The sequence below is a fragment of the Pleurodeles waltl genome, chromosome 2_1 (genome assembly GCF_031143425.1).
Source record: "Pleurodeles waltl isolate 20211129_DDA chromosome 2_1, aPleWal1.hap1.20221129, whole genome shotgun sequence".
In the NCBI taxonomy this organism is placed as follows: Eukaryota; Metazoa; Chordata; class Amphibia; order Caudata; family Salamandridae; genus Pleurodeles; species Pleurodeles waltl.
This window is the reverse complement of record NC_090438.1, coordinates 344253341-344271133: the sequence shown is the minus strand read 5'-3', so window position 1 is coordinate 344271133 and position 17793 is coordinate 344253341. Positions and strand designations below refer to the sequence as shown.

The following is a 17793-nucleotide window of genomic DNA, read 5'->3' as shown; positions in this document are numbered from 1 at the left end:
TAGATTTAAATCATGTCTGTGGAAATGTCATCCCACGAGGTATCCTGTGGTATGCTTCAAGGGACATCCATATCATGGCTGTTCCTCAACATAAATATGTACCCTTTGGCCAATTTTCTGAAGATATTCCAGGTAAAACTCCAACTACATGCCAACGGCACTCAAATTGATTTCAATCTGCAAAACAGCTTACCAACCAGGCTAACTTACCTTTTTGCCAGGAACACATATTCCATTAAATGAAAGTGAGGTTCCTATGTTTTCCTGAGAGTATTTTCTCGGGTTGAATAGAAATCTGGCTCTACCCCCCGAATGGAAACCTGGGGTTAGATGCAACATCAGTCATATGTAAGGTATTGAAAGTCATTGGAGTTTCAATAATATTGGAGCCATTTTTGGTACTAAAATTTGCTTTGTGCCTAAGCCAGAGAGGCAGTCAAGGGCATCCAATTGCAACTCTCTTTTCTTCTGGTAATCCTCTCAATGCCAAATGCCCCACATGATGAAGTTAATTAGATTCTTGGCAATGGTATGATTAGACTATTTGAACGTATACACTTAACTTCCCATAACAATGCAAAGATGCAAAGGCTGCAAAATCATACAGACAGACTCAGCCGGGAACACCCTCTATGTTAGGATCAACAAAACACTCACCATAATGCTGCAGACCATTCAGAACTTGGGGACTAGAATCGTCCTAAATTTCCCACTCTGCATTCACAACACACCACACCTGAAGGTGCTTCACCCACTCCCCCCACACAAACACAATTCAAACGCCTCACCCACACTTTCAAGCCTTCCCTAACACTGGTCTAGCATACCTTAACAATCGCATCTGCTTTCACAAACATTCCAGATACCTACTTGCACACATCTCATGCATATGGGAAACCAGATTCATCGGTTGATCCTTCCCCTACATTTCTCCTAAAGAGCGGAACAACCATACATGTAAAAACTGCCTCCTCACATCTTGATTTCTGCAAGAAGCTGAAGACCTGGCTTTTTAAGTAGTCCCACTAGTCGCTGGGTTTGGTTAGACTCACTCCTCTCAGTGCCAGTATACCGTCCCGGGTGATAGTGCACCCTACATTTCTGCATAACATAGCAAGGGGCAAGACCACTTTAAGCCAACATTCAAAGAAATTCTCTATCTTTCAGCAGAAGCTAGAATTAGTTTCAAGTGAATGCTCTGTGCAGTCAGCAATTTCTATTGGGAAAAGCCCCAATATACCTATAAGGACACAGTACCTATCGCATGCCAAATAAGGGGATGGATTCAAGTTACAAAAATGGAATCACTAAAAACATTGCATTGAATCAGACATGGAGGCGGCACTGTTGACGTTCAGGGTTTGAGATTGAGGACCATATTGTATCCATGCCAGGTGGCAGATACGAACTACTTGCATTTTTAGGTGGGCCTGAAAACTGAATAAATTTGATTTACCTTTAATTAAACTTTTTTTGCATCACTGCATTATGAACACCATTGGATTAGGCCTTGCATTGTGAAAACACAAACCTACAGTAAACTGTTAGTAAAACAGAATTAGCCATACCGCAATACAACACACTTCTTATCTGCTGAAACACACTTTACATCTGTACCTCTCTTTTACTACTTACTGAGTGCCTGATTAAATTTCTTCAAAAAGTGTTTTGTTTTACTATGTTTTAATTTCTCTGGAATTTCTACCATTGAGATATCCATACTTAGAAACAGAAAACTTTGTGAATCAGGTCTAAGAATAAGCATGTCTCACTGTTGGAAATTTATGAACAATAACTACTCACAGAAAAGGCTCCTGAATTGGGACCATAATTAGTGATCTGTTTCTTTGTATTGTGCATACAACAGTTTGAATCACAATAGTATGTATTGCTTGTGAAATTTATGAAAGAGAGAAGCTTTTTAGAAAGTAGTCCTCCATAGTGCCTTTCTCCCTCTATACTGCTTACATATGTAAACGATGATGAGGAGAATTAACCTTTTAAATAACCTATTGCAACACTAGCGAGGCACACAGTGATAGCGCCAACTAGTACTAGATGGCTATTTTCAGACAACAGGACCGCTACCCACTAAGAATTCAGCTGAGGACCCCATTCATTTTGCCCAGGCATCAACATACACACTAGCGTTGTGTTAAAGCATGGTATCATGATTAATGATAGATATATCTTTTTGTGAGTTGTTTAAGACTTACTATGGATTTGTGTCCCCAAAGTTTCATGGCATTTTGAGGTATCTTTATAATTCATATTGTTAGACCTGGCATCCTTGGCATTGGTTCCCCCTGTCTTTTTGCCTCTGCCTCCTGTATTTTTGATGTGTGCTAGATTTTGTTTTTGATGGTTTTGGTACTCTGGGCACTTTACCACTGCTGATCAGTACTAATGTTCAAGTGCTCCCTCTGTAAATTGTGGTTATCCATGATTGCCACATTTGATTTACTAGTAAGTCCCTAGTGTAGTGCATCATGTGTGCCCAGGGCCTGTAACTCAAGTGCTACTAGTCAGCATGTAACGCTGATTGTGCCACCCACATGAGTAGCCCTGTAAACATGTCTCAGACCTGCCATTGTAGTGTCTGTGTGTGTAGTTTTAAACTGCCATGTCGACCCAGCACGTGTGCTCACTTGCTACGCCTAAACCTTCCTTTTTAGTACATGTAAGGCACCCCTAAGGTAGGCCCAAGGCAATCCCATGGGCAGGGTTCAGGGTATTTAAAAGCCACTACACGTACTAGTATGTTTTACATGTGCTGATAGTGAAATACTGCAAAATTCGGTTTTCACTATTGCAAGGTCTATCTCTCCCATAGGTTAATATGGGGATTGCCTTGAACTATCTCTTAAGGGTAATTTCCCATTAGGAGCCGATAGGGATATGTAGTTTGGGGTCTCTGAAGTCACAATTTAAAATTACTTCTTATAGTGAAGGTGGTTTTTAAATTGTGTGTTTGAAAATGCCACTTTTAGAAAGTGGGCATTTTCTTGCTTGGCCATTCTGTGCCTCTGCCTGGCTGTGGAATACAAGTCTGGGTCAGGGTGACAGCTGGACTGGTTGTAAATTCATTCTGGACAGTCAAACAAAGGGAGCTGAGGTGTGCCCTGCATATCCTTGTGGGTCTTCCTGGGCTAGAGTGGTGAGAGGCGCTGACGCTCTCTAACCCCCGATGTGTGTCTGGAACCAGGGCAGAAAAGCAGGGTCTTGTGCACTACAAAGACATGACTTCGAGGTTTACCTACTTCCAAGGCAGAAATGAGTATAAGTATTGGACCCAAAACCCCAGACTTTTAGAACACTTCTGGATCAAGAGGAGACTTTGCCAAGGAGACTAGCTGAAGAGCTGTGAGGAGGAGTACTGCCCTTTTGCTGTGTGTGCTTGTTGAGTTGGCCTGCAGTTGCTGATTCTGCTTTTAACAGGACAAAGACTGGACTTTGCTGTGTACTCTGCCTGTGAAGTTTCTCCATGGGCTTGGACTGAGCTTGCCTGTTTTTAAGAAGACTTCACCTGCCAGCCCCTGGGTTCTCTTGCTTGCTGAGGACTTTGACTTGCCAAGAACTGCACACTCCAGTTCCTGGGCCCGTGGGGGTGAGGTCTAGCATAAAACAAGAAGAACCAGGCACATCAACTCCAGACAACTCCAGAACCGGCTTTGCTGCTTGACTCCATGCCGCTGCCTGCACTCGAAGCCATGGTCCTCGCTGAAGTGTGATGACTTCAACCAACACCACCAGCCTGCCGTCACCACAGCGCCTCTGAAGTCCCGCAACACTGTGAGTCCTGAATGGTGTTAGACCGATGTCCATGATACCCGACTCCGCCGTGGTGCCTGTGGCCCCGTGGTGTGACCGGGACCCAGAGAGGTCGCCTCATCATGTCTTGCTCACTGGATTCATTAACCCCGCTGGATGGTAAGAAACTAACAACGCCGACTCACCTCCCTAAGAAACCAACACCTCACCTCCTGTGCAGCAGCATGGAACCGACGCCTCACCAGCTCCAGTGATGCCTCACGTACCGAACTCTGTGCCACGTCTGTGACTCCACCACATTTCTAAGGCACTGCACCTGGAGTTCATGCAACCACGTGACCGGTGCCACACTCCCTCGTGAGTGGCATCGGACTACTGGGAATGACTCCATCACAACACTTTGATAGCACCAGTTGAAGCTATTGTGTTTCTAAGCTCTTTATTGTCATTTAATCTTTAAAAATTCATATCTTTGCTTGTGTATGTTGAATTTTTGTCATTTAGGTCTTGTTTTACTCACATAAATATTGGCTATTTTGCTAAACTAGTGTGGTGTCCATTTGTAGCGTTTTCACTGTGTTACTGTGTGTCGGTACAAAGCCTTAACACATTGCTCTGAGTTAAGACTGACTGCTCGTGCCAAGCTACCAAGGGGGTTAGATGGGTTATCTTAGGAGTGTGACTCCCTTACCCTGATTAGAGTGAGGGTCCCTAATCGGACAGGTTGTAAACTGACGGCCAACTAGAGACCCCATTTCTAACACATATTGTTAGGAAGAAAGTTAGACGCAAGTTAAAGAATCCTTGTAAACGCACTATACACAGAAAATAAGGAAGTTAAGTAGATTGAACCAGATTTGACCCATTTGTTACAAATTCTAAACTTGACAAACACACAATAGAAGCTGGAGTTGCCATTCAGAATTCTACAATGGCTTTTATTAAGTTTTATTTTGAAAATGAAAACAAGTACAAAAATGTTTGGAATTTTCATAAATTTAAAATTAACTATGATTATCTAGAATATTTTATTTAATGAAATAAAAATAATGATTAATTAAAACGTTGCATCCAGTGAAATAAGATGTGTTGTTATGATAGAAACGCTTAATAAACAATTGCATTTGATAGTTACTATGTTCCAAAATGTGTTTCAAACCAGAGGTAATAGTTTATTAAATATGCGCTAGATACAGAAATAAGTTCAAACCGTTTATCACAATCATTGCAGCATACTCTGTTTTTCAACCAATTGAATTAGTCTGAAATGTTCCTCTGCTTTTTTCAAACATGGGCATTAGTTGACACCACCGCAAAGCAATTTACACTCAGTATTGTTTAGGGTATTTTCAAAAGCTATAAATGTTTAAATGGATTTATGGATTTTTTGCTCAAATGTTTGTATTTTTAGTATAAGGATTGAAAGGCTTCTCAGAATCTAGAATTTGCAATAATTTAAAAATACATTACATTATGTCCTAAATGTGTGTGCTTGCTTTGCTTTTAAGCAGTAATTTTACAAGCTGGTGTAGTTAGTGGTGAGCAAAATAACGATGGATTAAACCTAGATCTGTGACTGTGGGTGAGTGTTTGAAAAGGTTCAACACTCCGTCCATCATTTTATTTTGTTTTGTGATGTTGCTTTGTGCGCCCTAAGTGGGAGGGTATGCCCAGATGTGGGTCCCTTGCTTGCTGCGCCACTGGATTCGAGCTAGCCTGTCTGATGAAGGGTGATACCCTGAAACCGGTCCCACGATGCTTGTTTCCTGTCCAGGGAGGACTTGGCCTAGCAGTTCGGGCTGGACTGTTCTCATGGGGAACAGGGCCAAGACTGATTTGCATATGGCTGGGTCCAAACTGGGGTGACGTGGCGAGCAAAATAGCGATGGATTAAACCCAGATCTGTGACTGGGGGTGAGTGTTTGAAAAGTTTCAACACTCCGTCCATCATTTTATTTAGTTTTGTTATGTTACTTTGTGCGCCCTAAGTGGCAGCGGTATGCCCAGATGTGGGTCCCTTGCTCGCTGCGCCACTGGATTCAAGCTAGCCTGGCTGATGAAGGGTGATACCCTGAAACCGGTCTCAAGATGGTTGTTTACTGTCCAGGGAGGACCTGGCCTACCAGTTCGGGCTGGACTGTTCCCATGGGGAACAGGGTCAAGACTGATTTGCATATAGCTGGGTCCAAACTGGGGTGATGTGGCAAGCAAAATAACGATGGATTAAACCCAGATCTGTGACTGGGGGTGAGTGTTTGAAAAGTTTCAACACTCCATCCATCATTTTATTTTGTTTTGTAGTTAGATAAACATTATCAAGCCTTTTTATATTTTTAACATGAATTATTTCCTTTATTAATGGTTTCAAGTACAATGCTAGTACTAATAACAATAAAAAAAAATATTATTATTTGTTTTTATTATTATTATTATTAGTCGTAGTAGTGGTCATAATATTAGCAGTAGTAGTTGCATTAGCAGTAGTTGTAATAGTTGAAGTAGTAGTTGTTTTATTGTTACTAAACTAATAGGATCAAATATTGTTAAAATGACTAAAGGTTATCAAGCCTATCAAATGTACAACTTCCCAAATAGCCTATTGGGTCTTTCTTCACTAATTCAAACAAGTCCCAGGTCTAATATCACCAACAAGGCTTGAAGTTGAATAAGTGGTAATGAGCAGAAAGGCTCTACAACCTCAGTAACAAACCAATGAGACAAACAGATCCCCCGCTTTCCTATTATATTGCTTGTGACTGGAAGTTACAAATCTGCTATATTGCCAAATGCAAGAGAGGGATCTTTTGCTACCATCCTATTTATTTATATTTTCTAATAACACTGCTGAACAATGACATTTCCTGTGTTTCTGTTGTTATTGTTTAATACCAGGCTGCAAGAGCAATCTTTATTGTGATAACTGATGCATCAAACATTTTTCAAGAACAACAATAGTGATAATCAATAAAAAAACACATTTTAAACATACATGCTTAATTTAAAAAATAATTTGCACATCTGCAAAACCTGTTGTTTGTGCATGTATAAGTGTATGTGTGTTCGGTTTCTTCTCCAGTTGTAACATAGGGCATATTGACAGTTTGGCAAGTGCAGATTTTAGCTTATCCCTCATTTAACAGTAACATCGTGAGAGAGCTGCACATGACACGACTCCTGTTCACCTATTGCATTGGTGAAATAGTGCACGGCTTGTGCAATGAAAGGTGCAGGGCAGAAATCAACCGGCAATCTATCACCATCATTTGTACAGCACATTTAGGGCGTGATTAATGAAGAGTTATATAATTATGTTTTGTGAGTTTGCACCACTTTTGTGTCAAAAAATGCCTCAAAGGCGGCTCTAACTTTTCATAAATCAGGCCCTTAACGTGATGATAGACTACTAAGAGCACTTGCTGTTGCACATTCTATCAACCACCAAAATGTCGCACACCCACTTCCCCTGCTGAGGAAATGCTTGTGTGGTGGTGTAAATAACGGGACAGAAATAAAATGTAATATTAATGAGCTTCTATCTGCACAGCACCCCCTTACATAAACATGGATTATCAAAGATACTGCATATTAAAGCAGCAGGAGTGAACTCACTTCTCTAATAAGCATAGAGGGCTGGACTAAAACAGTAAACACAATATTTAGGTTTGTGACCTACCATCCCCCTAGCAATAAGTCGTTGTTGTAATTCGGAGCCAAGGGCAGAAGGAATGCATCCGCACAATGGTTTGATGCATGCTGCCACTTCACAAATGCATGGCTGTGTTTCAGTGAATCGGTCTAATAGTTTTGCGAAATGTCGACGGGAGGGACTGACGCGGTAACTTGTAAGATCTCATTCTAATTTATTTTTTCATATGTTAAAATTAAAAATGTCAACCAAAAAAACACCTCCAACTTACTGCACATTATATCTGCTTTGCCTTTTACATTTGTTTACCATGAAGCAGCCATTCATGATCTTCATTAACTCACACAGTTCATTAAATACGCATCTCTTCTTATTTATTACCTGTTCCTTCCGGGGTCTCTAAAGCCTTTAGCAAAAGGATTCCTGTCAATTTTCAGTTTTGTAATCTATCAATGTTAAAGAAACAACATGAGTGTGAATTGCATGAGCTGTACAAACAAATCAAGCTCATTTTGTACTTACTTGCGTTTTGAGCTTTCAAATTATATATTCCAACTTATAAAACATGTTTAAATTGCTGATTTATTTTTTCATTATCCTAGCATAATGGCATCCAATCACTTTGCAATCGAAGCATACATTCCCGCTGCTGTGTATCGCAGTATAATTTTATTTCATTCATTATTTTTCATATATGTAACACATTATTCAGAATCCTAAAGATTCTTATTGAAGTGCAGTATCCTATATAAAATACATGTAATCTGCATACCTCAATAAAAAATCATGAATCAAATTCCAAATGCAAAATAAAATCTTTATAATAATCTTTATTTACTTTTAGGTTACACACCCACTGAAAAGCTTACACGTTAATTTAAGTTTACCACCAAACAAAATAAGCTTTCTATGGCCCAGATTTAAAAATAATTAAGACCCAATTATTAAGATGGTGCATACAAAATGCGCATAGCCTTGTGGGGTAAGCTTGATAAGCTAAAGAAATTCGTAAATGCAGTGTGGAACACCTGTCACCGTTACATCTACAGGAGTTGGCATTTCTTCAAAAGGAAAAAATGTTTTTCATGCAGAGAAAAAAAAAGGAACAAACGTTATGGTACATTTGCACCTTATGAAGAAATATAAACAAGGTTAAATGTAGAAAGTCGACTGAATATCAAGTTATTTGAATTTGAGTATTTAAAGTAGGGTGTTATTTTTCAGGTCTCATGGCTCAGTTGACTAAAGTACCCACTGCAGAAAAGTACATCTGACGCCATGGTCACAGGATTTGAATCACGGCTTAAAGGAAAAAACTGGATGTTTCAGTTTCACTTTTTCAGAGTAGGCAGTGGTCCGTGGGACCACTGCCTGCTCTGAAAAAACTTTGACGCCCCCATTTACAAAAAGACCCCTTCCTGTTTGCGCATGAGTTACCACCAATTTGAAATTGGTGGTAACTGCAATTATTTTGCAACCGCATTAACGGTCACAAAGCAATCATACATTGGCCTGTGATTCGCTATTAGGAAGGGACGTACTTGGGATGCCCCTTCCTAATAGCAAGTCACAGTCCCTATTTTGCAAGTCAGTAACAGGTTACCGACTCGCAAAATAGGGTCGCTACAAGGCCACTTTGTGGTTGCAAAAGGCAAATTTCGCCATTTGCGACCTGAAAATAGCTATCTACATCTGACCCCTTATCTACTAATTACAAAAATACATTTGTAATGCCTAACAAAGGTCAGAGGCTGTTTTTTTTGCCATCACTTTTTTATCAATGAATCTCTAGTACCTTATTGAACAATCCTTCCTGTTTAAATGGTGCTAGAGCAACAGACCTGAGGCCATGAGAAAGGAGAGCAGCTATATATGTTTTACACTACTGCCGTCACACAGATAATGTCTTTAGACATAGAAACATTCAAGGGATATCAGGGTTTGTTCTGTAATGTTCCTTTTGATATCTGTGGCCACAAAAAAGTAAACTATGGATTTGTTTATTTAAAATATAAACCATACAGACACTCTTTTTCACAATTTAGCAAAAGATGTATAATAGGTGGTAAAAAGCCCATATAAGCAGGTTTTCAGTAGTGTTCTGTTGCTGTTCCCCCTAATGTGAAAACTTGCTCTGTAATCTGACAGAAGAGGGTGTGTCTTAAAATATTTTCAAAGAGATCTTTCATTTTTCTCTTGTCACCGTCTAAACCTAATCATATACACTTTTGTCTGGATTCTGGTATGACGTGAATAGCTGGTACGCAAGGAGTTTTGACTCAATGGGTGTTTAGAGTATATTCAGCAGCTTTTAAAGTCACAGTACGATATTTTGAATGGTGACACCCCTCAATCTTACCTCAGGAGGTTGGACAGTGAACAAAGCACGGTAATCTTATGTGCCATGTTCTTGAATGCTCTGCGTATAAGTCATCACACTTGCATCACATCATGGTGAGAATTACATTCCACTTTGCGTGGCTTCCGGCTACGTCCCAAAAGATCGCCATCTCACCTGCTGGTTCTGATAAGCGGTCACAGTTGTGAATTCCGTTTCCGAGAAGGAGAAGCTTTTAACCCCTTCTGCTGGCAGAGACGGAATCTGGCACAGATCAAATCTGGAATCCTGGACAATAACGTGAACTCTTGGTTTGTATTTGTGCATGGACTGAAGAATGATCTAGAGGACAAAATGCATGACACGGTTATTTTGTATCCAGTTACATGGTTACATTCGACAGTATTGTGTCTGTCTCCCAACACGACCTGGGATGCATTTCTATATTCCTTTATTTAACAGATTGTGCATGTTGGGTAGTATCAGTTCATTTTAAAGCAATAGATATGAGAATTAGTGACTGTCTAGCCATGGAATTATCTGACAAAAAATGTTCGTCTAAATTTCAAACACATCTTCTCCTTCATTTAAAAAAATACTCAATTGGCAGTAGACATAACAATATCTGCCTGCAAAATATTAAATGCCCTGTTTCCAAAAGGCCCAGAACACCTCTGCTAAGTGGAAGATAGAAAAAAGTGCTGGGCCGCCGCCGCTGACCCTGATGTCAAAGCTGAAACGTCTAAGCAACGTTCAAGTCACCTTCAAAGCATTTTCTCTGTCTACAGCACCACAATGGGAGCGACCAAAATTCATCTCTGTATCCCTGAGCCCCCCATGCAGTTAGCTAAGCAGCTCCAGGCTCTGAAAACGTTTTCCATATGAATATGACACTTTGGTGTCCTAGAATGGCTGATTTAGAAAGCTGTTTGCGTCTACTGTTCGCAACTCCCTTATGTCAACTCTAAAAATGAATGGGCACTTAAGTATATTCATTCATGAAATGTTTAATTGATGCAATAAGAAAAGCTGTAGCTGAGACAAATTTCTCATCTTTCCGGTCTGCTGTCTGATTCTGCAAACATAACGTAAATAGTAACTGATTTGAAATCATTTGTAAGCCACGAATATTTTAGTGTCCAAAGAACGTTTTACTTGAGGATTTATGCAGTGCAGTACAAACTGGATCTTGGTATGTTCTGAACATAGCTGTGCATGATGAAGAGCTACGTCTGTATGAATATTAAACCCATTGTCAAACTGCATGAAAATCTTTTTTCTAACTTTAATAAGAATAGGCTTCTTTTACAAAATGGCTTCAGAACTATTACAGGTTGTGTAAAACATGTTCTTGTTTGTTTAAGAAATATAAACTTGTTTAGGAGTGTTTAGAAAGTCAAGATGTTCTAAAATCAGAACTCTTTCTGGAACTATAAAAGGTAGAAAGACGAATGGAATAGGTGCTGGAATACAGCGGAAATATACTGTTCTGTAGTTTAGAAAAAAGTGCAATGCTTGTGGATGAGGTTTATAAATATTGCTCAGAGTATTATACAAATGTCACGGTATCTTGTCACGGTGTCTTGCTATAAGTATAAATGGTGATGTGGCTCATGAGATGTTGATAAATATATATTTTTTAAATAAGACACATTTCCCATCAACAGAGATCACAAACAAAATACATTATTGACAATCATCAAAATAAAAAAGGTTAACCATCAGAATATGCTATAGAGCATAGGTTGTGCAAAAATCACATTTAAATAGCCACGATTTAAATACATAAATTTTATGAATCAGATAAAGTGCAAACATATCCTCTTGGTTAAGATAGTTGGACATCAAACTAAGCTGGAGAGCAAAAAATTGTCCAAACTTTGAAATTACAAAACACCTGAAAAATTATAAAGTGCAGGTCTACTTTACAGCCGTGACTAATTGAATTTGTACACCCAGGTGCTGCCATATTAAAGTGCATAAGTGCCAACTATCTAACATGGAAAAGTGTGAAGTATATTATCGACAACCATCGAAATTTTCTTTTTTGAGATGGTTAACCAGCAGACTCAACACAAAAAGACTAATTGTGCAAAATTCGCATTTAAATAATGAAGAGATAGATTCACAAATCCAATGAATTTTGATGAAATGCATACATGCATACATACTATAAGTCTGTAAATCCCCCTACAACTAATTGATCTCGTATTGCCTATCATAAATCCCAATTCACCCCAATCTATTAACTACCTAAATATATTTATCTACAATAAAAGTGCAGACATAATATAGAATCCAAACTAAACAAATTCATCCCACAAGCCAACACCCTGGTGCATTGAGTACATGCCACCTTACTAGCAATTACATTAGTGTAGAATGTATACAATATATCTAAAGTATTATGACAACTGTCAGGGACAAATCCTATCACACTCGAAGAACTTCCAGTATAATATATTCATGTTAACTGGAAGCCCTGACAAAAAGGCAGGGTCAAGACATCCTTCAACCGTCTTCTTGAATTCAGTCAAGAAAGCGCCAAGAGGCATTGACTCTCCTCAAATCCCCTACCAGTCTTGCACAGGCTTCCTCAAACTTCTTGGTTCAAAACAATTTGTTCAACCAATCCTGATATGACAGAACCTTATCAGTTTGCCACAATTGTAATATCAAAGAACGAGCAATGGAAAATACAATTGATAAACATATCTAACACCATTTCCCAATTGTTAAGCACTGGTTTTGCTTGCTAAATCCAAAAAGTACCATAGAAGGATTGATTTCCATTCTTACACCAAAACCCTGATGCTAAGCCGAGGAAAGCTGCTGCCAAAAAGGCGCTAGCTTTTGGAAAGTAAAAAAAGTATGAAGCCAATCCCCTATGGCCAGATTGCACCGAAAGCAAGAATCGTCAATCAAAGGAAAGTTTCTGTTTATGGCCGCCGGGGTACAATAAGCAATCCAACGAGATAAAAACAACATCCTTTTAAAGTTTGCCGCCCTCAAAGATCTATGGCCTACTGTCACAATAATCTGCCCATCCCCCAACGAGAAGTGACACTGTGTGGTTACCCCTATCTTCTCTAGAAAATTAATCAAATACAGCTGTGGCCCTCATTGTGTAGTAGCCTGTACCAATTACCAGTGCCCAAGAGTTCAGACCTAAAGATTGAGGGAAAACTGGATGCATTTCCTGACTAGCATCTTTAAACTAAGACCGCAGAAAGTAGGCAATCTGTTGGTAGCCTAGAAAAAAATGCTTACACTGATCACCACACCGGGCACAAGTCTCATGCCAAGTAGTGCATTTACCCTACAAAAGAAAATGTGCCAGCGTCTTAAATCTGCAGGGATTCAAATATCTGATCTGGGCCAGAGGAATCTGCAGGTCAGCATGCCTTGGTTCGGAGTGTGACCAATGTACATCTTGATGTAATATGATAAAAGTGATATATAGTTTTCAGGGGTGCACTCAAATCTTGCAGTTGTTTGTACAAAAAATGTGGAACCTTAATAAAAACTGGATGCTGAGTTCCAGCGTCCTGCATTATTATATCTAAAAAAAGAAAAAAATCAGTCATCCCTCTTCCATCTATTGCTCTCACCAACAGATCCATATAGGCTTCTTCATAATATGTCGGAACACAGGGAAGGGCCAATCCACCCTGTGTAGTGTCCAACTGAAGTACGGGATATTTGTCCCTAGGTGCCTTTTTATTCCAGATAAAATGTCTAATACGTGGATCTATATCATTAATGTAACTATGATTAATTTTCATAGGGACATTCGGGAAATGGAACAGAAGTAATGGCAAAATAGACATTTTAATAAGGGCCACCCCACCGACCAATGTCGAAGGAAGAACAGCCCATCTATTGAGTAGCCCCCTGATCTTGTGAAGCATTGAAGCATAGTTTAAGTGAAAGAGCTGCGAATAATTATTTCTCACATAGATTCCCAGATATCGTATCAAGCTATGAGATCGAGCTTGTGGCTGCAAGGAGACAGGAAGATTATTAACTGGAGTGTTAAAAAGAAGTTTGTTTTTCTTTTGATTGATTTCATATCCCCCTATATTTTTAAAAAGATCAAAATCATTGAGGGTCTTCTGTACATTCTCCATGCAAAGCCTCAAGTAAGAGTAATGTCATCTGCAAACATTTTTAGCTTAGCCATACCCGGAATGGAGCCCAAATCCTGGTTGCCAGAGGTTTTATAAGAAAGTAAACAAGATAGGAGGTAAAGGACACCCCTGGTGGGTCCCTGTATTGATTGTCACTGAGCCAGCACACTCAGAATGAGCAAATATCTGTGCTTGTGCGCCGTGATAGAAATTTGCCAACATTCTGATGAACTGAAAAGGAAAAACAAATTTCTTCAAACTAAAAAACAATGCATTCCGGTTAACCAGATCTAAAGCTTTCTCAGCATCGACCATAATAACTGCTGCACTGATCTGGTTAACTGAGAAGTAATCCAGCCCCTGCACAAGGAAACCTGTATTGCATCCATCAACCTAGTCGCCACAAACCCAGTCTGGTCCTGATAGATTAACACCCGGGCAAGCGGAGTAATGAGAATTGCCCAATCTTTCCTCAGAAGCTTGTAATTGGCATTAAGCAAGCTGATAGACTGATATGAATTAAAATCGTTAGGATTTTTACCTTTCTTTAAGAAGCTATTGTAGACTCATTAAAAAGAGAAGGAATTTTACCTCTCGTCTTGACTAAATTAAACAGATCAGTCACAAAAGGTATTAACGATGAGGTAAAAGTCTTCTGGAAAGCCATCATTGCCGCAAGCCTCCCCCCTGGGCATAGTGGTGAGAGTTTCTTGCACCTCCATCTCAGATACAGGGGAGATAAACTCTTCTGCCTGCAAAGTCGAGAGACATATCTCAATATTTCCAATCTATAAAGCAACCCCTGCTTTATAGATTGGAAATATTTAGATATGTTTGTCTGTGAAGTCGCAAAGCTGGTTTCATTAACAGCTTAATAATGTTGTAGAAATACTCAAGAAATCCTGGCTATTTTTGAGACTATTTCCCCTGTTGCTGAATTATCTTACTCCAAAACCACCAAAGCCTCCCACCTCACCCGTGTAGATCAAGCCAAGAACTTCCAAATCTGTTGATTCTCCTGATATAGTCGCTGATGAAATGCCCTGGAGCTATTAATTTAGCCCAAAATAAAATAGTCCATCAACTTTGGCTTAGCTTTTTCAAGATGGTCCTTTATAGGGGGAGAAGAGGTGCCTTGAAGCATATTCCTGCTCTGTAATGGTCGATCAACTGCTGATTGCAGCTAAGATTTTTGCTCTCTATGCTTTCTGTGTAGCTGTGCTTTGTAGGCAATGATGTGGCCCCTAGTCACAGCCCTAAATGCTTGCCTAACTGAAAACAACAAAACTCTGTCCCTATTTAATTGAAAATAAAACTGGCTAAATATGCCTCATTTCTATGAGCTAGTCCTGCTCCAGTAGAAGTGTCCAGTTCAGCTGCCACCTGGGCCGTTCACCTCATGGAGTCCCCAATTCCACTATAATCATGGTAAAAGAATGATCAGAGAAAGAATTGGCCAAAATATCTGAACTCATCCTTTTAGTGGACTGGGAAATTAAAAAATATATATATATCAGAGAGGCAATGTGGTACCAATGCAAGAAACAGGTATTTTGAGAGATACCTGGGTGATCACATCTCCATGGATCAATTAATGCAAAATCCTGCTGAAGTACATCAATAACGTTTTTAGTATAAGGTTTCAGTTGTTTATTCGTTTTAGTCGAGGTATCCAGGGCTAATTCCTGAATTAAATTAAAATGTCCTCCTATTATTAAAGGCCCTATCGCTCCCAGGGCGATGTTATAGATTTGTAGCAAACATCTGTTCCATCAAAAACAGGGGTATAATAGCTGACCAGATTTGGAGCTGCCCCATTTACTTTGACCTTCAACCATAACTATCTAGGCATCACTACTAGCCAATCAAATCTCCTACCCAAAACAATTGCTACTTTCCTAACTGACAACCCAGCTGAAGCAAAATAAGCATGAGTACTGCTTTGAAATAAAAATATTCAGCTAGCTGTCTTTAAAATAGGTTTCTTGAAAAAACAATACTTTCGGAGAAAAAGAACCCAGCCACCTGATCAACCCCCCATATTTCTGCCTAGTTAGCATGCAATTTACATTGCACAAAATAAGTTTGACCTTATATTCCATCCCAAAGGTATCTTTTACTGGTCAATAATATTGAAATATCCCTCACCCCGATAATTTAAAGTCCTGCTTCAAGTCTGCTCATTTTCACTTTATGTGACTCCCACCACCCCGAATCCTACCCAGAAAAAAACACGTGTCCAAAAAAGGAAAATAAAAAAGCTAAAAAAATAAAAGGTCCCTAAGCCCAGCGAGAGAGGAATTGCCCACAATACCCCTGCCACAGTGTCTGGGGCTACACTAGGTGCCATGACATTGCACCCTGTCACACGTGTCCTCCGCTGTCGCTCATCAAAAACACAATGTTTAGCAAAGGGTTCAACAATCTAAAAAAAAGACCTTAGTCGCTGAATACCAAGCTCAGAAGCCAGATGAAGTAAATCTTTCAAATTACATTGGCCGTTAATTGTTATTCGCCTTATATAAAACCAGGGACTAAAAAGTTGAAAAAGAGTACATCCTCAGTCCACCCCCCTTGGCCCACTATCAACCCTGACCTAGCCCAGCTCCAGAGCTCAGCAAGGATAATCCTTATGATGGCATAGTACACTCTGGACTGACCAGAAATCTGCTGTAAAAGCTTCTGAGCCTCTGAGACATTCGCAAAGAAATGAAACTGCATCTTAACCAACACTTTCATATAATAGATGCTTGGAAACCCTGTACTTTAAATAAATACATCATTTTTACAAACTCCTTTCATCATTGTGCTGCTGAAGCAGACATGTCCGAGAAAATACAACAGTGAGGTATTTCAGGCATGGAGAACTCTTTTGTTTAATTGCCTTAGCTAAGACCAGTTCTTTACTTGGATATTTCAGGAAGTTAACCAAGATGGTACCTGGAGATTTTAAACTAGAACCTAATGTGCTCTTGTTACTGTTAAATGGCAAGAATGTTCTGGAGTTAATGAGTTTTAATAAATGTGTCAACCCATTGGAGAACATGTTGGCCTTCCCATCTCTCAGGGATCCCTACTATGCGAAGATTAGCATGTTGTTATTGATTTTTCAGTTACTCTATCTTAAACTCAAGTAGAGATTTTTGTTTGTGGAACTGTCTGACTTCTTTCGGCAAGGTAGTAACTTTATTTTCCAGATCCATATTCTGGACTTGGCCTCCTTCAACCTCTCTGGGAGCTGGGCCAGCACACTCAGAATATTGTTTTTTCAATTTTAGAGAGTCTGGCATGGAAGGTCGATTTTTCAGATGATTGCGAAGCCTTTAGTTCTCTGCTCTCTTCCAAAATCAGATTAAGCATGATTTTAGCCTTCCACTGCACTGTGGCTGGCTTAGGACACAGACCTTGTTGGATCTACCGTCTGCTGTGTCCCTCCCAGAGGGTAAGAGAATCAGCCAAGCTCTTCTTCTTAGCAAGACTAGTAGGCTCTGGGCCACGGGGCAATACTGTCTGGACAACAAGAACAAGCTTTTGCGAAGAATCAACACTCACCATGGAATTGGGGGCTGTTATTGTAGGAGAGGACTGTATAACTGAGATCTGTTAAAGCCTCCAAGCCACGCAAGACTGCCTTGCCCTTAAAAATCTAAGGATATTCCTTAGCTTTGCACTGACTTGAACAAGGCTTTGAGGAACTGCCACCATTGAGTCCCCAACAGTCTTACTATTACAATCAGGGGATTCAACTGCTATGATGGTGATCATTGAGTCCGCTAGGCACCACCCCACCTCTACTAATACACCATCTGCCTTGACTGTATCCTTTATAGAAAAATGTGTCCTCTGAGCTCACTGAGAGTGCTGTCATCCTTCACTATTTTCGTTGCTGTGAGCTGTGATTTGCCTGA

General features: G+C 39.8%; 1 protein-coding gene across 1 annotated transcript in view; it reads right to left on the bottom strand.

The window, feature by feature from the left end:
- The window catches only part of TBX22 (T-box transcription factor 22), an 89737-nt gene that overhangs the window by 26113 nt on the left and 45831 nt on the right, over positions 1–17793 (bottom strand). Inside the window, exons 5-6 of the mRNA XM_069212574.1 lie at positions 9933–10097; positions 7799–7863 (exon numbers count right to left, since the gene is read on the bottom strand). Coding sequence (XP_069068675.1) covers positions 7799–7863; positions 9933–10097 — 230 coding nt within the window. The remainder of the gene's footprint in view (positions 1–7798; positions 7864–9932; positions 10098–17793) is intronic.